At 49.0% G+C, this 24,933-nt stretch overlaps 1 protein-coding gene across 27 annotated transcripts in view; it reads right to left on the bottom strand.

The window, feature by feature from the left end:
• The window catches only part of madd (MAP-kinase activating death domain), a 160,057-nt gene that overhangs the window by 43,105 nt on the left and 92,019 nt on the right, over window positions 1-24,933 (bottom strand). For 11 of the 27 annotated variants that reach the window (XM_052028941.1, XM_052028956.1, XM_052028966.1 and 8 more), the window contains exons 16-23: window positions 13,898-13,954; window positions 12,115-12,217; window positions 11,560-11,746; window positions 10,245-10,395; window positions 9,275-9,475; window positions 3,861-3,914; window positions 2,298-2,392; window positions 683-766 (exon numbers count right to left, since the gene is read on the bottom strand). In XM_052028941.1, the coding sequence (XP_051884901.1) occupies window positions 683-766; window positions 2,298-2,392; window positions 3,861-3,914; window positions 9,275-9,475; window positions 10,245-10,395; window positions 11,560-11,746; window positions 12,115-12,217; window positions 13,898-13,954 (932 nt within the window). The remainder of the gene's footprint in view (window positions 1-682; window positions 767-2,297; window positions 2,393-3,860; window positions 3,915-9,274; window positions 9,476-10,244; window positions 10,396-11,559; window positions 11,747-12,114; window positions 12,218-13,897; window positions 13,955-24,933) is intronic. The other 16 variants (XM_052028954.1, XM_052028952.1, XM_052028962.1 and 13 more) reach the window with 11 other exon arrangements.

The following is a 24,933-nucleotide window of genomic DNA, read 5'->3' on the forward strand; positions in this document are numbered from 1 at the left end:
TTATCAGTAACCAGTATTTACAGGAATTTGCTACATCACAACTCTTTGTCACCCCATCAACCAACAATCCCTACTACAATCTTAATCTCAACCTATCAAATCACACCTCAGTTTCTCTGCAATTTAAAACCAACATTTTTCTCTTTGACTTGAAACCTTAACCTTGTTTCCCTCTCTCTCCACAGATGAGACCCGCTCAACCTGCTGAGCGTTTTCAGCATTTTCTGTTTTTAGGGAATCCCTGCAGCTGTGTGTTGAACCAAGAGCGCTTCACGTTGAACTTCTGGAAGCCAAGAGACAGCACGTCACAGAGGTCAGAGGAGTCTTGGGTTCTTGGTTCCTCACAGGCAGCAGGGTGACTCTCTCTTTTTGGTTGTGTTGTCTGTTGCTGGCTTATTATTGCACAGAAAGGAGCTATGTTTACTGCTGATTTTAACATCTGCCACCCTCTTTATCAATATGAGCACCATTAATCTACTTTTATCTCACAATCAGGGTCCAACCCTCACAGATTTAGCACTCAGGGATAAAGCATCCGTGCACTTGGGGACCTCTGTGGGAAAAGGCGCGAATTTCACTGCAACATTATTCTGGACTGACAGGGAAAGCGGGCTATTGGCTGTTTCACTACATCACACAGGGAGAACACCATGCACACGCCTTCAGCTGGTCACTGCCCTACCACGGTGCTGCTTTCCGACTCTTGGCTGGTGCTCCGGGTGAGTGCAGGCGGCTCAGAACTGGTGATAGATTCGCTGTCACTCTTCTGATGCAGTTGGGAGATGGTGAAGGGATTGTCGAGAGGGAGGGGAGATTAAAAAAAAGGCAAAAGGAAGAGAACAGAACAATGATGCAAAGAGTATTACCAGCAACACTCACGAGAAAAACAATTTAATTTCAAAGATTGTTACATTCAGCCAGACTTAAGGGTATATTAATTGAGAGGGGCAAGGCATTCAAGAACTTTTAATTGGTGCAGGTACTCTTAATGCCGTCACCTTCTTGGACATATTCCTTCTGCTGAAACTAGCGGTCAGGCCAGGAATGACAGTTTCCAGGGTCGCCTTCCACAGCCGTTGAGGATGTTGTCGGCCTGTTCTATGCCTTCTACTTCACCATCCACCCACTCTTATTGCCAGATTACGTCAGTTAATCAAGACTAAAATCATCCCCTGGTGGTGTTGTTAGGGCAGGTTGAACAATATTTGAATAGAAGACAGGGAACAAATTGGATTGAAGGCACCGTGATGAGACTTATCGCAAATGAAAACCGAAGTTCAGGATAAATGTTCCCTCTCACAATGGGTTAAAACCTTCAGGTTAAAGAAGTTCGACAAAGAAACTGTGCCTGACACTGCAACTGCTTTATGCCACTTACAGAAACTTCCACAGCACCAGCCTCTTTCACATCATGGACGATTTGGGCCTCAGTGCTCTGACCTCCCTGCCTTTGCCTCTCTAAAACCTTCCTCGTCAGTGAAATCCTATTTATCAGGTTTGCACAGGGTGGCGAAAGACATCATAAAAAAAAGCTTTGGGCATGAATTCAAACAACATTCCATTTGGTCATATACACAAGCAAGAATTTACAACTTAATTAGCTACTGTAAATTCTCCTTTAGCGGAGGCTAATGGCAACAAGAATCAAAGAGGAAGTGATAGGGCATGTGCGGAAGAGAACAAGTTGCAGGGTTACAGGGAAACATGAATGGAGGGAATGCCCAGAAACCAGCATGGAGCCAATGGGCCAAATGGCTTCCTCCTGAGTCATCGTAAGTATAAGAAACTTCCCATCTCTTCAAGTTGCTGTTCGGCAACAAGAGAAGATAATATTTCTTTATTAGTCACATGTACATTGAAACACACAGTGAAATGCATCTTTTGCATAGAGTGTTCTGGGGGGCAGCCTGCAAAAGTGTCGCCACGCTTCCGGCGCCAACATAGCACGCCCACAACTTCCTAACCCGTACATCTTTAGAATGTGGGAGGAAACCGGAGCACCCGGAGGAAACCCACGCAGACACGGGGAGAATGTACAAACTCCTTACAGACAGTGGCCTGCTACACCCTCACCACACCCCCACCCCGCACAATGAATTCCATTCACAATAATTTGAAATAACAGACCTCATCACCAACACCCCCACCCCTCCCGGAGAGAATCTCAATCTCCCCTGGGATGGGTCCAGACAATATCACAATCCACTTGCAGCCAAGAGTGATGTGTTTCTAACCAGGGATTGGTGCAACGTAGTTAATGTTATACATTTCTGTAGCAGAGAGTTCCAAGGACTAACCTGCAAGCTTGTGACACTCATGCCGCTATCCGCACTGATTTGTGACTTCTTCTCATCCGGGTCAAAATCCGGTAGGCGTTTGGGACTTTCGGTACCTACAGGCAACAGACTTCACGTCAAGATTCAGGGAAGTAAATGAACCGCACCGACTCAACCTGTCGTTGCTTATTCCTCAACTCTTTCCCCTAAAGTATCAGAGTGACAGAGCTGCTAAAGAAACCAGAGACCAAAGCTGTTTGTGTTCCAATGCTACAAATTTCAGGGGTAAACACTGATTTCAGCAGGCATCAGTTGAATGCCTCAATTTTTGCACCAGTGTACATGTTGGACAAGTGTCAGATTAGAATAAATAATGTTTGTAGAAACACTGGGATATCAGCAAGTTCATCCACCCAAACCAATCAGAACTGCCTTATCGTCTCCCCCACCCCAATCAACACTGCCCAGTACACTCCTACTCCTTTCAATCATCCCCCCATACCAATCAACACTGCCCCATATATCTCCACTCTCATCCACCCACCCAAACCTACCAAATCTGCAAGGGCGGCCCTGATAATTACAATCACTTCAACTCTGTTGAACACACCTTACAATTATTCACCCAAATAAACCGTCGGTCCAATTATGCCAAATACAGATAAAAACAACCAAGCAAAAAAAAAAACACCTCCGTGAGCAGCTACATTTGGGGCTGCCTTCCCAAACACTTTATTTTATCACTTCCCTATAGTCTTCCTACATTTTTCAAACTCTTATCTTCTTCCCTTTGAGATGCTGCAGGTAAAGCATTCCCCATTTTAACGACCCTTTGTGAACATCTTCAAGCAACTTCATCCAACGTCCTCCAAGTCTGCACTCCACCACTGGCTCACCAGTGACAGGAACAATCGTTCACTATTTTCTCCTCTTGAAAGCTCGCTGGCTTTTGACAAGTGTGCCCCATCGCCAGCTTCTCAACAGCATCCAAGCCCCAGCTGCTACCTTCCCCTTCAGAGAGCCCAACGCAGCTGCGCTCCTCTTGGTTGCCGATTCAGCATGATTTGGCTATGGATTTAGCTCCACTGAGTGAGAGCAGTGAGTCCCCAGTGAATTAGAAAGAGCACCCCACAAACCTAGTTGAGGTCAATGAAGTTCAAAAGGGCATTTGGTAGCAATGGAAGACAAAGAGCAGAACTCAGCACTGACACATTGGTCAGTGACCAGATGACCCATTGGCCAACTTTTATATAAGCATGCGGTGCAACTACACAGCAATGAGCCCACCCTCTCTCCACCACACCTGCATCTCGCAAGTTTAACGGGTGAGACAGTGCGAGAGAGGGGGAAGAGAGAGGAAAAGAAAGAGAGAGAGAGAGAGAGAGAGAGAGGAGAGAGTCTGAGCTGGAAAGTGATGAGGAGGAGGTACACAAACCTAAGAGCATGTCTACAGGTGAGAGGCAATGAGTCTATAGCAGATGTTGCGAAGGACTATGATTGAAACAGAAGGCAGGCTAGGGCACCTAGCTAAATAAAAAGTAGGAAGTACTTTGCACAACAGGCCTGAGTTATCAAATTCCTTACTCTGTTTCTCCAAAGCTTTTTGTTTTCTCACATCCTGGCGCTTGTTCCACAACTCTACAACCCAAGATGCATTGCAAGCAGGAAAGAAAGACAGAGAGAGTCAGAGATTGGTTGGATAGGCGAAATGGAGGACACAACACAACCAGGAAGAAGCCATTCCCAAATGGAGAGGACTTCTCGGTGATCACATGAGAATCAGCGAAGCATGAGTTCATCTGCGTGGTTCACAAGTGGCCTCGAGAACGTCTGTTCTGCCCCAAAACTTTCTACTCTCTGGTGCTGATCTAAACAGGAGCACCCTAACATCCCTTACTCCCCAGTGCAGCACCACAGCCCAGAATCACACATCACAGCATTCCCCAGTGTGTCTCTCTTTCCTTGGCTACTTAAGTGTTGTCAGGTAGTTAGAACTGGCTGTTAAAATCACCTTCTTGTACTTCAAAAGAGTTCAGATACAAACTAGGTATATTCCTTTCAAGGGGGGGGAGAGGGGGAAATCAAGCATCCAACTAATGCACCCTGATGACAAAGGTGAAGAATGTCAAAATCAGGAAAAGGAAGCTTCTGATAGATGTCAGGAGCAAAATTCAGCGAATAAACAGGAGATTATATAAAACACAGAAGGAAAGTGAAAGGTTAATATGGGAGGGAAAAGAGGTTACAAAAGATTAGCAGACATTCAATTGAACCCAAAACATATAACAAAGACTTACACCTGTCGTGGCCCTTTCAGGACTTCACAGACAATGAATTACTTTTAAGTTGTGTAGCCACTGTTATAAAATAGAATACATGCAGCCAATTTTGTACTGTGAGCTTCCATAAACTGACAAGGACCAAGGAATGTGTTTTGAAGTAATGTTCGGTAAGGAAGGATATAGACCAGGTCACCAGGGATAATTCCCTTCTTTGAAATACTGCTATGGGGCTTTTACATCCACCAGAGAGAGCAGACGGCCACAATTTAACAGCAACAAACAAAATGCTGGAGGAACTCAGCGGGTCAGGCAGCATCTGTGGAGGGAAACGGGACAGTTTACGCTTCGGGTGGAGACCTTTCATCTGGTAATTCATTCATTGCTTCTCCCCCCCCGCACTCTACCCTCTCCGTCACGTGTCGATATCTTTTGGCCCCTCTCTCTCTCCCCCATGGCTCTGGGCCTCGCTCTCTCAAACTTGCCGCGGACCTCACCGTTACTTCATCCTCCTCTGGATCCACATCGCCAACCTGCAGTTCTTCTCATTTCTCACACCCACCAGGGATCACAAGCTCATCTACCCCACCCCCTCCCACCCCCCCACCCCCCCCCCCCCCCCACAAAAAGGCCAGGTAATTTTTCCCAGTCCAGATGAAGGGTCTCAACCTGAAACATCAACTGTCCATTTCCCACTGGCCCACTGAGTTCCTCCAGCAGCTTGTGCTTTGCTCCAAGTTCCAGCACCTACAGTCTCGTGTCTCCACAGTTGAACATCTCAACCACTGGATGGGCATCTCTGCCGATGCAGCCACCCGCTGAGTACTGTGCTGAGTTGCATTGAGTGTTACTGCTGGTTTCTCTGCTCGAGAATCTGAAGTGGGACTTGAATTCGCAACATTTTGATTCAGGAGCAAGAGTGCCACTTTCTCAGTTGTGGCTGGAAAGGCGAATGGTTGGGGAAAGAGTTGTGTCTATCAGGGAGCCAAAGGTACAGGAAGAAGGTATGGCTAAAATAATAAATGATTGCATCCATCTTCACAAGAAGGTGGGAGGGGCAAAGGTTACACGAAGAGAAGGAACTATGAACGGTGCAATAGGTAGAGCGAGAGAGAGAGAGAGAGAGAGTGAGAGAGAGAGAGAGAGAGAGAGAGAGAGAGAGAGAGAGAGAACTAAAATGGTCAGCACGACTGAAAGTTAGCAAATCATTTCATCCAGATGGAATACATTGCAGGTTCTTGAAAGAGGCAATGGCAGAAGTATTGGTCTCAGTCCTTCAATCCTCAGTTGTTACAGGAATAGTGCCAGAGGACTAGAAGGTTGCCAATATATTACTATGTATGAAAAGGCAGGATGATAAACAAGTATAGCCCAGCCAGCCTAATATTGGTTGTAATGAGGCCACAGAAAATCAATATATTAAGGACAAAATAAAACTCAGTTTTGTAAAAGCATGAGCTAATCAGGCAAAGTCTTAAGACCAAAAAAAACACCTGAACTAACTTGATTCTTTGACGAAGTAAGAGAACATTGATTGAGGCAGCCCAATGAACGCAGCATGTGCAAAGTTTTGAAAATCATCGATGAGAAGGTGGAGGTCTGTGTGGTTAAAGTTTAAGTGCCAGTGCAGGCAATTGGAACTCAAAACCGCAGATGCTGGAAATCTGAAACTATAACCGGAAATGCTGGAGACACATAGTAGGTGAGGAGGCATCTGTGGGGAGAAAAGAATTGTTCCTCTCTCCTCAGATGCTGCCTGTTTTGCTGAGTATTCCCAATAGATTCAGAATTGGTTCAATTCAGTAAATAGTAGGTGATGGGTGGCTGCATTTTAGGCTGGAAGGTGGCATCCAATATTCTTATGTTTATGAAGGATCTTAGAACACAGAATAGGGAGCTGAAATGATTATTCTAAAGAATGTACAAAACTTGCCAACATCATAAGGGTTGTCATACACTTCAGAAGACAGGCTGATGAAATGAACAAAAACATGACAGTGTTCAGCTACTATTCCTTCACTTTCTGCCACAAACAATTTTGGATGCAATCTAGGGTCATACAGCACGGAAACAAGCCCTCTCTGGATTCAAGAGGCTTTTACTTTCTTGGCACACCTGTATGTGGCACCTTGCTGACACTTGGGAGGAAACCGTGCAGACTGCATCAAATGCACTGCCCTCACTGACCCTCCTCGCTACGTGCTCCAAAATTTCAATTGTTAAATCAGACATGACCTTCCCTCAACCCATGCTGTCTGTCCCTGACTAATCTTTTTCTTTAATGAAAGGTCTTTCAGAACGAATTGCAAATAATTTGCTCACCACTGCAGTTAAATTAATTGGTCAGTAATCACTGGGCTTATCCCTTGCTTTTTTTTTCCATAAACAGCAGTCCAGCAATAGCAGTCCTCCAACCTCCTGGCACTAATCCTGAAACCAGCGAGTATTGAACAACGATGGTCAGAGCCTAGGATCTTTGCTCCCTTGCCTGGATATATTTCATTAGGGCTTGTCAATTTATTAATTTGCAAAGACAAAGAACACAGATCATTACAGCACAGTACAGGCCCTTCAGCCCACAATGTTATGCCAACATTTTATCCTGCTCTAAGATCGATCTAACCCTTCCCTCCCACATAGCCCTCCAATTTTCTATCATTCATGTGGCCATCTAAGAGTCTCTTAAATGTCCCTAATGTATCTGCCTCCACCACCTCTGCCGGCAGTGTGTTCCACACACCCACCACTCTGTGTAAAAAAAAACTTACCCCTGACATGCCCCTCATACCTTCCTCCAAACACCTTAAAATTATGCCCCCTCATGTTAGCCATTTTCAGCCTGAGAAAAAGTCTGACTGTCCACTCGATCTATGCCTCTTATCATCTTGTACACGTCCTTCAAGTTGCCTCTCATCCTCGTCCTCTCCAAAAAAAGCCCCAGCTCGCTCAACCTATCCTCATAAGACATGCTCTCCAATCCAGGTGGCATCCTGGTAAACTTCCCCTGCACCCTCTCTAAAGCTTTCACATCCTTCCTATAATGAGGTGACCAGAACTGAACACAATACTCCAAATGTGGTCTAACCAGAGTTCTATGGAGCTGCAACATTACCTCGCGGCCCTTGAACTCAACACCCTGATTAATGAAGGCCCACACATCATACGCCTTCTTAACAACCCTATCGACCTGAAGGATCTATGGACGTGGACCCCAAGATCCCTCTGTTCCACCACACTGCTAAGAGTCCTGCCATTAACCTTGTACTGTATTCTGTCAAATTCGATCTTCTAAAGTGTATCACTTCACATTTTTCCGGCTTGAAATCCATCTACCACTTCTGCATCCTATCAATGTCCTGTTGTAACCTATAGCAACCTTCTACACTATCCACAACACCACCAGCTTTCGTGTCATCTGCAAACTTACTAACCCACCCTTCCACATCCTCATCCAAGTCATTTATAAAAATCACAAAGAGCAGGGGTCCCAGAACAGATCCCTGTGGAACACCACTGGTCACCGACCTCCAGGCAGAATACGCTCCATCTACCACCACCCTCTGTCTTCTATGGGCGAGCCAATTCTGAATCCACACAGCCGTTTCCCTGGATCCTGTGCCTCCTGACTTTCCGAATGAGCCTTCCATGAGGAACCTTGATATTGATATTTTGTGTTTATCTCATTCAGAATTTCACACGTCCTCAACTGCAACATCCATACCAACAGTGACATCTGTACCAAGTGTTACTCTGCGCCAGGGCAGTGGGGTCTGTACCCAATGCTACTCGTTTGTATACACACACACACACACACACACACACACACACACACACAGTATTCATTATGAACCCAGACTCTGACTCTACATGTTACCTTTTAGATTCTAATAGGCCTTAAAACATCTTCAGATTTTCTTTGCATTGGGATTTAAGATGAGTAGAGGCACCTTGGCGTCCATGGGCTCAATTAATTAAAAGCAGCAGGGCAAGTTGAATACAAAATATATAAAAGCCTTTGAAATATTTGCATCAAGAAAAAGAGGCAGGGAGCATCAAGAACAAATCATGCTATTAATCACTGGTTAGGGCAAGGGGAGAGAGGTTAGACCAGACAGGAGTAGGATGCAGCAGTTCAAATGATGGCTCAGAAGGGGTTCATCAGGGGAACATATTAAGCCATGCAGTGTTTTACAATTAAGATCTTGATTCACCTTTTTGGCTTTTGACTGATGAAATGGACCCATTTGCAAGCTTACTAACTTCCTCTCTCCAACCTTCAGTAAATGCAGTCAGCACTTGAGAAAAAGTGAGTGTAATTACCCTAAAGTCTGAAGTTCATCTTAAAAAGTTCACACTTCAGTCCTCCCTTGAGAATTCACTACTGTGATGCCCTGGTATTCAGATTTAACTTTCACTCTGCGCGAGTATGGACTTCAGAGCATGGACTTTAATACCTGGTGAACAGGGGATAGAGCTGCAGCATTCACCGAGCCCTGCATCGTGTGGAAGTGCCTGCAAACAACCCACCAATCTGGTCCAAGCACAGGCACGGATATTCAGCAGTGCCAGGCACAGAAACATGGGCCTAGCAGTGACGCACATGCCCCACTGGACACTTGCTCATCCATCCGCTTTCTTTTCACAGAAAGCTCGAGGCACTCGAGCCAAGTGCCTTGCTACCAAGTTGCGTTCTATAACATGCGCAAATGCAGTACACACCGATTGAAGCTAAAAAATTTTCTTCATTTAGACTCCGGGAGTCATACTCGCCCAGCCCCTTGTTGACGGTGGCTTTAGGTGGGAGTTGCAGGTGGGTCACTTGTATGTCGGGGGGCTTAATTTCCCCCTTCGAGGGCATGGACTCCTTCCTACCAAGGAAGGGACCTCCCTCTGTCGGACTCCGTTTCTTCTTGTCAGGTTCTGGGTCAGAGGAGAGAGAAAGCAGAGACAGACACAGAGACAGGCAGTGAATGTAGAGTGGCAACCAAGCAGCCTTTTAACAACACACACAGAAACTCTGTCACAACACCATGTAATGCAGGAAGGCAGAAGTGAGGAATAGACAATGCACCGCCCATGGACAGCAGGATTTATAGAGCCCGGAGCTGTCACTGCTGGTGCAGTGTTACTGTTTGTTGTGGAGCTGGGTGGAGCAATATCTGATACAGCTGTGTCACGGGGCAGTGGGGCACGTACCAGTGCTGTGGGGCGCGTACCTGGTGCTGCGGGGCGTGTACCTGGTGCTGCGTGTCGGGGCAGTGGGGCACGTACCCGGTGCTGCGTGTGTCCGGGCAGTGGGGCGCGTACCCGGTGCTGCGTGTGTCATGTACCCGGTGCTGCGTGTGTCAGGGCAGTGGGGCACGTACCCAGTGCTGCTGATAGTCGGGGCAGTGGGATGTGTATCTGCTGCTGGACAGGGGAGTAGTGCTGTGGAATCTCAGGTCACGTTGCTCTCTGTTGGAGCAGCAAGGTGTGATGTGGTGTTTCTCTGTCAGGATGGTGAGGCCAGCAGCAGTGTTACTGTGGAAGTGGGATATGGATCTGGTGTTGCTGCCTGTGGGAGCACGGAGATGTGTCCTTCAGATATCTCCCCTGCCGCCTCCCTATTCTTTTGGTCCTTTCCCTTCCTGATGGAGTCTCACTGAGTGGACGAGGTGACGTGCCCTTGGTCAGTTGACTGTCTCCTTACCTTTGTTGTAGTAGTGAGTGTGGGCGATCTCAAGCAGGGTGAAGACGCTGGCCATCCCCCCCAGGCCAGCGTTGCTGTACGAGTGCTCCAGGCTGGCCACACAACACTTCAGCAGGTCCAGCATCCCCCGGTACACCTTCTTACTGATCTCCTGCAACGACAGCAGAGCCCATCCATCAACGCCACGCAGCAGCACACAGACTGCACCAGCAAACACAGAAGTCCGCCATTTCAGCAATTGAGGAGGGATCGTGATATTAGCTGTACTGTAGTAACCAAGCCCACAGTCTGATATTTATCCTTTTCATGTGTTGTGACCGAGTTCTTCACTGCATAAAGGATGCTTTGTTGAATGAGGTTGAGAATTTACCACGAAGCTAACAATTGTAATATATAAGATCGCTTTATTAGTCACACTACATCGAAACACACAGTGAAATGCATCTTTTGCGTAGAGTGTTCTGGGGGCAACCCGCAAGTGTCGCCACACTTCCGGCACCAACATAGCACTCCTGCAACTTCCTAACTTTGGAATATGGGAGGAAACCGGAGCACCTGGAGGAAACCCACGCAGACACATGGGGAGAACGTACAAACTCCTTACAGACAGTGGCCGGAATTGAACCTGGGTCACTGGCGCTGCAATAGCGTCACGCTAACTGCTACACTACCATGCCTGCCCATGAGGACAGTGCCATTGCTTTGAACAGGTCATTTTGTGCACACGAGACAGTAGCGTTCCTCCCTGTCCATGAACCACGTGGAACAGTGATGGTACAGGGGTTACATTCGCAGAATAGTAATCCACAGTTCCAATCCCACCACAGGAGCTGTGGGACTTCAGTTAATACTCAGGTACTTGGAGCAGCTGCCAATCTCGGTAACGATGACCACAACTACAGTCACCATAAAAACCCATTTGGTTCACTGAAGTCCTTCCACAGGCATTCTGCCACCCTTGCATAGTCTGCCCTGTACCAACTCCAAACACACCCAATGCCGTTGACAGTTAAATATCTCCTAAACGACCTAGTGAGCCACTCAGTTGCATGATTACTGCTGCACTCTTATGTGTGGATTAAACTGGACTGGGGGATTGAGAAAACTGGGTGGGGGGGGGAAGGGAGGTGCGGGGATTGGGGCGGGGGGAGAGGAGATCGGGGGATTGGGGTGGGGGAGACGGGGGCAGGAGCGAGAGGGGGAGACGAGGGATCAGGGTGGGGGCAAAGGGGGACAGATATGAGCTCGAGTTCATCACACAGTGGCACAGAAGCTGGAGCACGCGGACTATTACATACCCTGCAGGCCCACTTACCACATCCTTCAGAATATCCAGCCGAGCATCCTCCTCAGACTGGATTGTCCTGTTGAGTTTGCTGAGGACAAACACGCGAAGCTGCTCGTTTTCCAGCAGTCGCCGAACCTTCTTCATGTTTAACCAGCCGACGCCCTGGCCATCCAGTACGTTCTGCACCAGCTCCTTCAGGAACTGCTGGTTCTCACTGCAACACCAACAGGCCGTGGGTCAGGACCTGCACCGAGAACTCGAGGCGGCCCGCACAACGCCCCCCTTCGCAGCCGGACACTCCCCGTCTCCCAACCATCGATCCCCACCACCGTGTCCCGCCCGTCACTCCCCCCTCTCCCAACCATCGATCCCCACCACCGTGTCCTGCCCGTCGTTCCCCCGTCCGTGTCCCACCCGTCGCTCCCCGCTCTCCCACCTGTCTCTCCGTGTCCCACTCGTCAGTCCCCCCAACCCCCACTCCGCCCTCTCCCGCCGTGTCCCACCCGTCGCTCCCCCTCTCCCCTGACTGGCTAATCCCCCCCTCTCCCACCGTGGGGCCCCAGTGTTGCTCCCTCTCCGTACCTGCTGTTGTTCGCTCTGCCCTGTGGTGACGGGGACTCCCTCTTCACCGTTGGGCTGTGCTTTATGACAGATGATTTCTGATCAACGAGCGCTCGCCTGGTACCTGAATTGAGTGAAACAACACTGTCAGAGGGTGGCCAGAGTCATTGAAAGGGACGCAAACACAGACACATTCTGAAAAGTAAATGATAATGGTGTAGAGATACAGGTCAGACTGAGGTACAAGTGCTGCAACCACACACAGACTTGGCAGAGATCAGGATGGAATGCTGGTTCAGAATGATGGGATTGCAGCATCATGGTGAAGGGGAGGGGAGGGCAGGGGAGGCTGTCACAGGTGGCAGGGTGGGTATGAACAGTGAATGGGGAGGAGGACTGCTGACCAGGGAGTGGGGGGCGTGGAGGGCAGCAGCTGTTGGGGGGGAGGTATGGGCATGATCAGCTGGTTGCAGTGGTCCGAGGCGGTGACTGGAGAGGTCGAGGCTCCACTCTGGAAAGGGGAGGGAGGCAGTGCCTCTTGAGGGTGGGGGGGGGAGGTTTTGGGAATGGGCAGTGAGGAGAGGTAGGCGCCCAGGAGTGGGAGTGGTGTCTGTAGGAGGGGCTGCGTATTATGGGAGGGGTGCAGGAGCACCAGGGGTGGTGATGAGAGGGGAGGGGGCAGTGGGGCGCAGGGGAATGGGGCAGCTACGAGCAGAATCAAAAGGTGGGAGAGGCTTGTGGGGCAAGGTTGCCCTTTTGGGCTGTGGAGGGGGACGAGGGAGCTGTGGACGAGGGGAACTGCCTGTAGTTATCGCAGAGTGACAGAGACTTAGAGCAGAAAGTGCAGGCTGCGGGAGGTGCATCTTCTGACGGACAGACGTGCTGGGGGGGTGGTGGTGGTGGTGGTGGTGGTTCTGCCTCTGCCATCCTCTCAGTGAACTGCAGCCCCCTTCCGACGTCCCCCTGACAAAACTCCCAGCTCCTCCTGCATCACCCCAGAGCAGACAAGGAGAAACGGCGAGTCGGTGAAGGGATTCCTTTGCCCAACCTGATGACGAAGTTATGACAGGAGACAGACAGAATAACCAGGTGAAGGCAGGGCCTCACTTTTCACTGGATCACCGAGGATACACTGATTTCGTACACCATCGCTTGGGAAAGGCAAACCTTCGATTCCATTGACCAAGTGCCAGTTAAAGGCTCTTGGTAAAATCAAGGAGCAGAGGCTCAAGGTGGGCGGGGCAGAACTGTGAGGAGGCGAGGCATGGGGTAGGGAAGGTAGGGGTGTGTGTGTTATAAATGAGTGTGTGTGTGTGTGTATATATATATATATATATATATACACACATACATAAATATAGATAGAGATATATATAGATAGAGATATATATATATATAGATATAGATACAAATAAAAAGGGAAAGGAGGACCACGAGGGAGATCAGAGAAGAACTGTGATCGGTGGAAGGGGCAAGGCAGGCAGGTCCCCGGGGAAAGGGACGAACAGGTGACCCAGGAGCAGTGGGCAACTGGGAGAGGTAGTGGGAGCTCAGGGGCCAGGCAAAGGAAAGAGGGAAGCAAAGCTTTTGCCACCCCTCCCCGTCACATGCAAATACCAACAGAGCACCAGAGATGAACTGCACATGAGAAGCAGACCGGCACTGACAGCAGTAATGAGCGAGCTGAGATGGAGGGCATCTATCGCCTGATGGATGGGGAGGGCAGGTCAAGAACTACGAACAGCCCAATGAGGGAGGCAGAGCATTCTGGGAAAGAGTAAGACAGCCCATGCAAGAGACCCACCTTCACTACCTACTCCAGCTTCGGTTATAATCTCCATTATAGTATTTAGCCCAAATACTGGGACACAAAATTACAGTTAGTGCTCATTCAGCAAAACAAGAGTAAAAGAAATCAATCCAACACATGAGCAAGTCAGTCCAACAGTATTCCAGGGGTCAGCAAGGAGGACAGTACTGGCTTCCTGATACAGACTGCTCCCTACGTCGCCAACTGTGCTGAGATCACACTGGGCGTTACAGCCGCAGATCCCCAGTGCTGAAGCTCGCGTCTAGGCATGTAGTCAAAGAGAACTGGTGGCCGGCTGACATCCCCAGAAAGGCGGGGGAGACGGTGGTGCTTTCGAAAGGCACTTTGAATTTGACAGGTATTTCAGCCTGAGGCGGTGCTGTTGGTTTGTACATCACCACGTCCACCATGGGGAGGGCAAAAGGACAACCTTCTTGTTCATTCCCCATCTCCGCACCCTGTTACTGGCCTACCAAACAGCCCATTGGAATACTGATCAGGCAGAACTCAATAAGTACAAAGCAGAACTGAGCAGAGAGGAGAGAGCACAGACACAACCAGTCACAAAGACAAGATAATGACTTCCCTCAAATGTGCACCTGCTGTTAAATGACAAGCAGACTTATCTGTCGGTAAACACGGGTATGGAAAGCTCGGACAGGCTGAATAGCCATGCAGCAGGGTGGGGGGGGGGGGGGGGGTGGGCAGCACCAAGGGACCATAGGAGCAAAAAGGGAGACAGCACGAGCAGAGGCAGCGCGGACAACATGCAGTCGACAGGAGGGGCGCCACCACACCGGGCAACCGTAGTCAGGGGACGCACCGCACAGGACGGAGCGGTCTGCCTGGAAGGTTCGGCACGCGGGGAGACAAGGAGCGACCACTGCACTCTCTGAATGGAGAACGCAGAAGGGCGGCAGGGAGAGGGCACGGCCCGCCCCCACCCCCGCCCGAGGAAGCGATGCATTGTCGGTAAGGAAGGGGAACTGCAGCCCCGGAGAGGAGGTTGTGTTGGAGAGTTGGCGTGCCTGAGGGATGGCAACAAGGGCATGCTGCGTTGTTGGCCGTGGAAAACAGGACTGAGGTGCTGCCCTGTTGGAGGGTCAGAAGTGATGGAGGGACCAGGGCTGAGGGAACGCTGCACTGTTGAGCTGTGGAAACAGACTGGTTAATTTATATTGGACGGGAATTTAAATTTGAGTAATTCAATAACTAGGAACCACAGCTAAGAGCAATACTGACCATGAAACTACAGGACTGTCACAGAAAACAATCTGGTCTGCTTCAGGGAAGGTGATTTTTTTTGCCTTCCCCAGTTTGGTCCTTGCACGAACCACTCTCCGAAATCGCCTGACAAACAAGTTTGGTTCAGGTGGAGATTGGGGCTGGACAATAAATCCACCCCTCCTCTGGTCAGAGAGCCTGAAGGCAAAAGGTACTGGCCTTCGCAGCAACATCCCCACCCCGTGAATTGACGAAAATGTCAGAAGGAAATGCTGCATTTAGCAGATGGGCAACATTGATGAACGCCACAGTGCTGAGCACTGAACTGGAGAGGTGGTACTAAGGCAGGGCCACAGCGCCGAGCACTGCTGCAGAGTCAGATGGTCAGCATAGAGTTCTGTGCTATTGGAGGAATAGGACAGGTACGGAGGGAGTGGTGCAATGTCAGAGGTTCAGCATTGAGGGAGAGACGCACAAGAGGAGGGAGCACTACATCGCTGCAGCAGTACTCGAGGAACTGCACTGTTGGAGTGGCAGTATAGGCAAGGAGTAGACAAGGCAGTATTACTGAAGCCCTGTACCACAGAAAGGGCAATATCAAGGCTGCGCTTTTGAAAGGAAGGTCCGAAACGAGGATAATCTGCCGTCTTGCAGACAGAAAGCAGGTCTGTCAGTACCAAGGGATCTGCTTTGAGGTGCATAGGAACAACTTCTCACAGAGGGCAATGAATCTCTGGACTTCCCTCATCACTGGGCTGTCCCCAATGTATCGCAGATTGAAGAGACTCTTAGATAGCCCTCCATTTTTCTGTCATTCATGTGCCGATGTGGGAGGGAAGGGTTAGATAAATCTTAGAGCAGGATAAAATGTCGGCACAACATCGTGGGCCAAAGGGCCTGTACTGTGCTGTAATGTTCTATGTCCTCTACCCTAGAGGGCTGCAAAGGCAAGGTCCTTCGCGGGAGGGGGATTTAAAGAAGAAGTAGATAAATTTTTGAAAGATCAGGGAATTGAGGGTTACGGGGATCTGGAAGAAGAGATGAAGCCTGGGTCAGATCAGCCACGATCATATTGAATGGTATTTACTCAGGAAACTGGCACAGTGTATATGGCATAGTGTCTATGGAAGCACAGACTAGAAGGGCCGAATGGCCTGTTTCCTGTGCTGTAGTGTTCTATGGTTCTATAGCCGGCTTGAGGGACCTGGTGGGCTTCTCCTGCTCACATTTCCTGATGTTGTTAGGTAGCTGTGGTGCAGAGGCTTACAGGTTCCAACAGCCCGTCCAAAGCTTACACTCCTGGGCCGGTCACAGTGCAAGTCTGAGGGAGAAATTCCTAAAGAATGACCCAACAAGTCCTCAAAAGGCAGGAGGAGGCAGCCAAGGGGAAAGTGGCACCAATCGCCACAGTCCGCCACACCACCGAACCCGGCCGTCAAGGTCACAGGGACCCGAACGCCCTCCGGAGTCCCCCACACTAAACGTAACACATGCATCTTCCGCTGAGTCCGAAAGTTGTGGAAAATTGGCAACAAGGTACGGCACTGACACCTGGAGGCCTCCAGTCACAAGATCACAAGACAAGGGAGCAGAAGTAGGCCATTCGGGCCATCGAATCTGCTCCATGAGCTACACTAAAACTATTCCTATCTAGCCCCAATTTCCGGCCTTGTCCCCATATCCCTTGATACCTTGACTAATTAGATACCTATCTCCTCCTTACACGCCCCCAATGATCAGGCCTCCACAGCTGTGTGGCAAACAATTCCACAATCTCACCACCCTCTGGCTAAAGAAATTTCTCATTTCTGTTTTAAACTGGTACCCTCTAATTTTAAGATTGTGCCCTCTAGTCCTGGACTCACTCACCAAGGGAAACAGCTTAGCCACATCTACTCTGTCCAGTCCTTTCAACATTCTAAATGTTTCAGTCAAAGAACTGCACATAGCCAGGGTTCAGGTGTACAACGGGCATCAGGCACACACTGAGATGGGGGGTGGGGGGGTGGCACCTGCAGCCGAGCAGTGGACAGAGTATGATTCCCATACCCAAATCATTGATAAAGATTGTGAAGGCCCCCAGTCCTGATCCCTCCTGCAGCTTACCCGTCACATCCTCCCGACACAATAATAAGCCGTTTAATTCCTGCCTCTTAACCAATTCTCAATCTACATTATTATATAAAATCCCAATACCATGCATTCTAATTCTGCAGAATAACCAACGGTGGGCTGTTCCAGAAGGTTAGATCACATGGGATCCAGGGCTAGTCAGCTAATTGGATATAAAATGGTAGGAGGCAGAGGGTGGTAGCAGAGTGTTGCTTTTCAGATTGGAGGCCTGTGACCAGAGGTGTGCTGTTTGTCATATATATTAACGATCTGCATAAGAATGTAGGCACGACAAGATTTGTTCGTTTGTGGCTGGCACCAAAATTGGTGGTGTAGTGGACAGTAAAGGTTGTCTAGGTTACAACGGGATCTAGATCAACTGGGAAAGTGGACAAGGGAATGGCAGATGGCGTTTAACTTGGGACAAATGTGAAGTGATGCACTTTGGGAAGTTAAACCATAGCAGGACATACACAGTGAGTGGCAGGGCCCTAGGGAGCGTTACAGAACACAGAGACCTCGCCGTACAAGTACATAGTTCCCGAAAGTGGTGACACAGTTACACAGTGGTGCAGAAGGCATGTGGCACACTAGCCTTCATTGGTTGGGACACTGAGTACAAGAGTTGGGGTGTCATGTTACAACTGTGCAAGAGGTTGGTTAGTCCACACTTGGAGTACTGCGTGCAGTTCTGGTCGCCACACTATAGGAATTATGCAATTCAGCTAGAGAGGGTGCAGGAAAGATTTACAAAGATGTTAACGAGTACTGGAGGGTTTGAGTTACAAGGAGAGGTTGGATAGGCTGGGACCATTTTCCTCTGGAGCAAAGGAGGCTGAGGGGTGACCTTAGAGGTTCATAAAATTATGCGGTGCATAGATAAGGTGGATGGTCAGTCTTTTTCCCGGGGTAGGGGAGTCTAAGACTAGAGGGCACAGATTTTAAGTGAGAGGGGAAAGATTGAGAAGGTACCTGAGGGGCAACTTTTCCATAGAGGATGGTGGGTATATGGAACGAGCTGCCAGAGGAAGTTGTAAGAGTGGGTACAATTACAATGTTTAAAAGGCATTTGGACAGGTACATGGATAGGAAAGGTTGAGAGGGATATGGGTCAAACACAGGCAAATGGGACTAGCTCAGGTAAGGCACCTTGGTCGGCATGGATGAGTTGGGATGAAGGGCCTGTTCCTGTGCTAGATGACTATGACTCTGACCTCGAGGCATCTTATCCAAGGCCTTCTGAAAGTCCCAACACACACCAGAACAGCAGAGTGATGTAGCAGTCAGTGCTGCTGCCTCACAGCTCCAGGGATCCAGGTTTGGTCCCGACCTGGGGTGCTGTCCGTGTGCTTGACCGCGCGGTTTCCCCTTGGTACTTGGGTTCCCTCCCACATCCCAAAGACACACTGGTAGGTGAACTGGCTGCTGTAAATTACCCCTTAAGTTGATGGCATCAGAATTCAAGGGGGAGTTGACGAGCATGGTTGGGAGAATACGTTGTCAGGGTGCAGGGAAATAAGGAGAGGGAAGTGGAGCTGAGGGGTTAAGCAGCCTCCTTCTCAAGCACGGTAGTGTAGCGGTTAGCGTAACGCTATTACAGCGCCAGCGACCCGGGTTCAATTCCCGCCGTTGTGTGTAAGGAGTTTGTATGTTCTCCCTGTGTGTCTGCGTGGGTTTCCTCCGGGTGCTCCGGTTTCCTCCCACATTCCAAAAAGAACATACGGGTTAGGAAGTTGTGGGCGTGCTATGTTGGTGCCGGAAGCGTGGCGACACTTGCGGGCTGCCCCCCAGAACACTCTACGCAAAAGATGCATTTCACTGTGTGTTTCGATGTACATGTGACTGATAAAGAGATCTTATCTATCTAATGTTGGAAAGATCACATATTCTGCTAGTTATAACTTCAACAGATTTGTCAAATATGATTTCCCTTTCATAAATCCATGTTCAGTTGTACAACGCAGATAAAGGCCCTTCTGCCCACCATGTCTGTTCTGACCATTGTACCTGCCCATATTTACACCCCCTCTTCCCCATCCTCCTTCCCCTCACCCCCTACCGATCCTCCCCCAGTCCTTGCATCCCCTCAAATCCCCCCAGCACTCATCTTCGCCGCCCACCCGGTTCCATCCACCCACCACACACACAGTTCACCCACAGGTTTCATCCTCCCCACCCAATCTAGTTCCAGTCCCAACTGCCATTAACCTCTCCCCTAATGGTTCCCACTCTCACCTCCTTTACTTATTAGAGTCCAGCACTGGGAGCCCTTTGTGTTCCTGCTCATTGCCCTCCAGCAGCCGTCTCCCATCTTCACCTCCCCTTCCCCACCTTGCTCCATCTGCCTCTCCATATAATATTTTCCTCCCCCTCCTTCTCCCTCTCTCTGTCTGCCTCCATCTATCATTCACATGACACTGTCTCCCAGCTCCACCTCTGCCCTCCTCCCCTGGCAGTACCTGCCTGTCATCTTACACCCCTCCCCAGTCCACTAATCGCCGCGGAATCCTTTCTTGCCCCTCCCCTTCTCTTTATTCTGGTTCCCCTGAGTCCCGATGCAGGTTTATCTATCCGAAATGTCAACAATTCCTTCCCCACCACCACCCCCCACCCCCCCAACAGATGCTGCTTGACGCACAGTTCTACCAGCAAATTGTTTGTTAATCCAGATTCCGCAGTCTCTTGTTGCTAATGTTCATCCCATTTGCCTGCACTAGGTCCATAGCATTCTATGCCTTGGCTATTCTGATGCCTGTTAAATGCTGTGATTGTACACTGGGATTTTGTGGCTGGTACGGTAGTGTAGCGGTTAGTGTAACACTATTGGTGTTGCACTCATCATGCAACTGAGTGGCTCACTAGGTCGTTTAGGAGATATTTAAGTGTCAACCACATTAGCTGTGTCTGGAGTTGGTACAGGGCAGATTATGCAAGGGTGGCAGAATGCCTGCAGAAGGACATTAATGAACCAAATGGGTTTTTATGAATCCTGTAGTTGTGGTCATCGTTACCGAGATTGGTAGCTGCTCAAAGTACTGGAGTATTAACTGAAGTCCCACGGCTCCTGTGGTGGGATTGGAACTTTGGATTACTATTCCGCGAATGTAACCCCTGTACCATCATTGTTCCATGTGGTTTATGGACAGGGAGGAAGGCCAGTATCTCGTGTATACGAAATGACTTGCTCACAGCAATGGCACTGTCCTCGTGGGCAGGCACAGTACTGTAGAGGTTAGCATGATGTTATTACAGCGTTAGGGTTCAATTCTGGCCGCTGTCTGTAAGGAGTTTGTACGTTCTCCCCGTGTCTGCACGGGTTTCCTCCGGGTGCTTTGGTTTCCTCCCACATTCCAAAGACGCAAGTTGTGGGCGTGCTACGTTGGCGCCGGGAGCGTGGCGACACTTGCGGGCTGCCCCCAGAACACTCTACACAAAAGATGTATCTCACTGTGTTTTGATGTACATGTGACTAATGAAGAGACCTCATCTGCTTCCACCACCTCCGCTGGCACCTGTTCACAATATCACCCACTCTCTGTGGAAAAACTTTCCCTTCTGATCCTTTTCCCACTTACATTAAACCCAAGCCCTCTTTTTGTTTTTAAAACACATCCCAGGGATGTGGGCTTTGCAGGCTGAGCCAGCATTTAATTCCCATCCCTGGTTGCCCTTGAGAAGGTGGTGGTGAGCTGCCTTCTTGAATCACAGCGGTGTGGGTGTACCCACAGTGATGTTCAGGAGTGAGTTCCAGGACTTTGACCCAGTAACGGTGAAGGAACGGGGATATATTTCCAAGTCAGGACGGTGTGTGGCTTGGAGGCAACTTCCCGGCCGGCGGTGGTGTTCCCCGTGCTTCTGCTGCCCTTGTCCTTCTAGCTGGTAGAGGTGGTGGGTTTGGAAGGTGCTGTCTGAGGAGTCTCGGTGGGTTGCTGCAGTGCATCCTGTGGATGGTACAAACTGCTGCTGTGCGTTGGTGGTGGAGTGAGTGAAAGGGTGTGGATGGAGTGCCCATCAAGCGGGCTGCTACGTCCTGTATAATGTTGAGTTCTTGAGTATTACTGAAGGTGCACTCATCCAGGCAAGTGGAGAATACTCCATCACACTCCTGATCTTGAGCCTTGTAATCTGTATCTTTCTGTAGTCTTTGTTATTCACACCATCAATTTCACGTCATCTGCAAGCTTACTAATCATTCTTCATACAGTGTATTCACATCCAAGTCATTATATATACTGTATCACAAATATCGAAGGTCCTCGCACCAATCCTCGTGGTGCACCATTGGTCACAGACTTCTAATCATATAAGCATCCCTCAACCATCCATCACTAAGCTAATTTTCCAGTTTACCTGGGATCTCATGTGCATGAACCTCCTGGACCAGCCGGCCATGTGTGACCGTGTAAGGCGTTTGATAAGGTTCCTCATGGTAGGCTTCTTCAGAAGGTCAGAGGCCAAGGGATCCAGGGAAGCTTGGCTGTGTGGATTAGGAATTGGCTTGCATGTAGAAAGCAGAGGGTTGTGGTGGAAGGAGTGCCCTCGGATTGGAGGGCAGTGACTAGTGGTGTCCCGCAGGGATCAGTTCTGGGAACTCTACTTTTTGTGATATTTATAGATGACTCAGATGAGGGGGTGGAAGGCTGGGTTAGTAAGTTTGCGGACGACACTAAGGTCGGTGGTGTTGTGGATAGTGTGGAGGGCTGTTGGAGCTTTCAGAGGGATATTGATAGGATGCAGAGCTGGGCTGACAAATGGTAGATGGAGTTCAATCCGGAGAAGTGTGAGGTGGTACACTTTGGAAGGACAAACTCCAGGGCAGAGTACAGGGTGAACGGCAAGGTACTTGGCAGTGTAGAGGAGCAGAGGGATCTGGGGGTTCATATTCACAGTTCACTGAAAGTTGCCTCACAGGTGGATAGAGCAGTTAAGAAGGCCTATGGAATGTTGGCTTTCATAAGTCGTGGGATCGAGTTTAAGAGCGGCGAAGTGATGATGCAGCTTTACAAAACCCTAGTTAGACCACACTTAGAGTACTGTGTTCAGTTCTGGTCGGCTCATTATAGGAAGGATGTGGAGGTGTTGGAGAGGGTGCAGAGGAGATTTACCAGGATGCTGCCTGGATTAGAGCGTATGGAATATGAGGAGAGGCTTAAGGTGCTAGGGCTTTATTCGCTGGAAAGGAGGAGGATGAGAGGAGACATGATAGAGGTATATAAAATATTGAGAGGAATAGATAGAGTAGACAGCCAGCGCCTCCTTCCCAGGACACCAATGCTCAAGACGAGAGGGCATGGCTTTAAAGTTATGGGTGGGAGGTTCAGGGGAGATGTCAGGGGGAGGTTTTTGACCCAGAGAGTGGTTGGTGCGTGGAATGCACTGCCTGGGGTGGTGGTGGAGGCAGATACATTGGACAGGTTCAAGAGTTTGTTGGATAGGCACATGGAGGAGCGTGGGATGGCGGGATATGCGGGAGGGAAGGGTTAGATAGTGTGAGGGTGGTTTGATGGACGGCACAACATGGTGGGCCGAAGGGCCTGTTTTGTGCTGTATGGTTCTATGGTTCTATAGCCTTACCAAAGTCCATGAAGAACAACATCTACTGCCCTGCCCTCATCATTCTTCCCAGTCACCTCTATAAAAACTCAATCAAATTAGTGAGGCAAGATTCCCTCTGCACAAAACAATGCTGAATATCCCGAATCCCTGCCTTTCCAATAAATCCTGTCCCTCAGATTTTCCAATAATTTCTCTGCTGCTGACGGAAAGCTCACAGGCCTGTAGTTGCCTCGCTTATCTCTGCTGCCCTTATTGAATGAAGAAACAACATTAGCTATCCTCCTGGTACCTCACCTGTGACTAACAAAGATGCAGAAGTCTCCATTAGAGTCCATGCAATTTCCTCCATTGCCTCCCAGCACATCCTGGTCAGGCTCTGGAGATTTATCCACCATTGTGCTCCAAGATATTGAGCACCACCTCCTCCTCCAGACACCCACCATCAGCTCACTCTCCTCCATGTCTTTCTCCCTGGTGAATACATTTGGCTACATTTCCAAGTGACCCATAACCACTATCCTAGTTTACATTGGCATAATTAATGTATCCATTTATAACTATCCTGTATTTCTTTGCATTTCTCCGTCAGTTGCTTGCATATTTGTTCCTCTACATCTTTCCTACTCATTGGTGACAAAACACATGTTCAACATGTAACGTCATCTCTACTTTTCTTAGTTCCAACCAAACTGATTCGGTGTCTGACCCCTCTGCATGTTCTCTCTCCAGGGATTGCAATATCCTCAGAGTTAGAGTCATACAGCACAGAACCAGGCCATTCAGCCCATCGTGTCCATTCCGACCATCAAGGAACAATCAATACTAATCCCATTTACCAGCACTTGGTCCATGGTCTTCTCTGTCTTGTTCATCCTGATACTAATCAAATGTTGAGTCTCTGCCTCCACCATTCACTTGGGCAGCGTGTTCCAGATTCCAACGCCCTCTGGGTGAAAAATATTCTTCCTCAGATCCCCCTCACCCTAAACCTACATCCTCGAGTTTTTGATATCTGATACGGAGAAAGGTTTCTGATGATCCACCCCATCGATGCCCCTCAGAACTTTGTATACATCCATTAGGTCGTCCATCGGCCTTCTCCTCTCCGAGGAGGACAAACACAGTCTATCCAGTCTCTGCTGATAAGTGAAACGCTCCATTCCAGGCACCATCCTGGTAAGTTTCCTCTGCACCCTCTCCTGTGCAATCAAATCATAGAACAGTACTGCACAGGAACAGGCCCTTCAGCCCACCGTGTCTGTGCCAACCATGATACCAATCTAACTTACCCCATCTGTCTGCACATGGTCCATATCCTTCCATTCCCTGTCTGTTCACGTGTCTGTCTAAATTCCTCTTAAATGTTGCTATAATATCTGCTCCTAACACTTCCCTGGTAGCAGCACACTGCGTTAAAAAAAAATTGCCTCGCTAAAAACTGAGGGAAAAACTTTTCTCCTCTCACCTTAAAGCTATGCCCTCTCATCTTTGACATTTCCATCCTGGGAAAAAGACTATCTACCCTTTCCATGCCTCTGATTATTTTATACACTTCTCTCAGGTTTCTTCTCAGCCTCCGATACTCGAGAGAAAACAATCCAAGTTTGTCCAAGCTCTCGAGGACAAACCAAGGTTAAGACTTGCACAGTGAATGGTAGGGCTCTGAGGTGTGTGGTAGAACAAAGGGACCTGGGAATACAGATCCATAATCCCTTGAAAGTGGCGTCACAGGTAGCTGGGGTTGTAAAGAGAGCTTTTGGCACACTAGCCTTCATAAATCAGGGAACTGAGTACAGGAGTTGGGATTTTATGTTGAAGTTGTACAAGACGTTGGTGAGGATGAATTTAGAGTATTGTGTGCAGTTCTGGTCACCTACCTACAGGAGTGCAGAGAAAATTTACAAGGACATGCCAGAACTTGAGGACCGAAGTTATAGGGAAATGTTGAATAGGTTAGGACTTTATTCCCTGGAGCGCAGGAGAATGAGGGGAGATCTTATGCAGCAATACAAAACTATGAGGGGTATAAATAGGGTGAATGCATGCAGGCCTTTTCCCCCTCATGTTGGGAGACACTAGAACTAAAGGTCATAGGTTTAGGCTGAAAGGTGAAATATAAAAGGGGAATCTGAGGAGAA

This window comes from Pristis pectinata, chromosome 14, assembly GCF_009764475.1.
Source record: "Pristis pectinata isolate sPriPec2 chromosome 14, sPriPec2.1.pri, whole genome shotgun sequence".
In the NCBI taxonomy this organism is placed as follows: Eukaryota; Metazoa; Chordata; class Chondrichthyes; order Rhinopristiformes; family Pristidae; genus Pristis; species Pristis pectinata.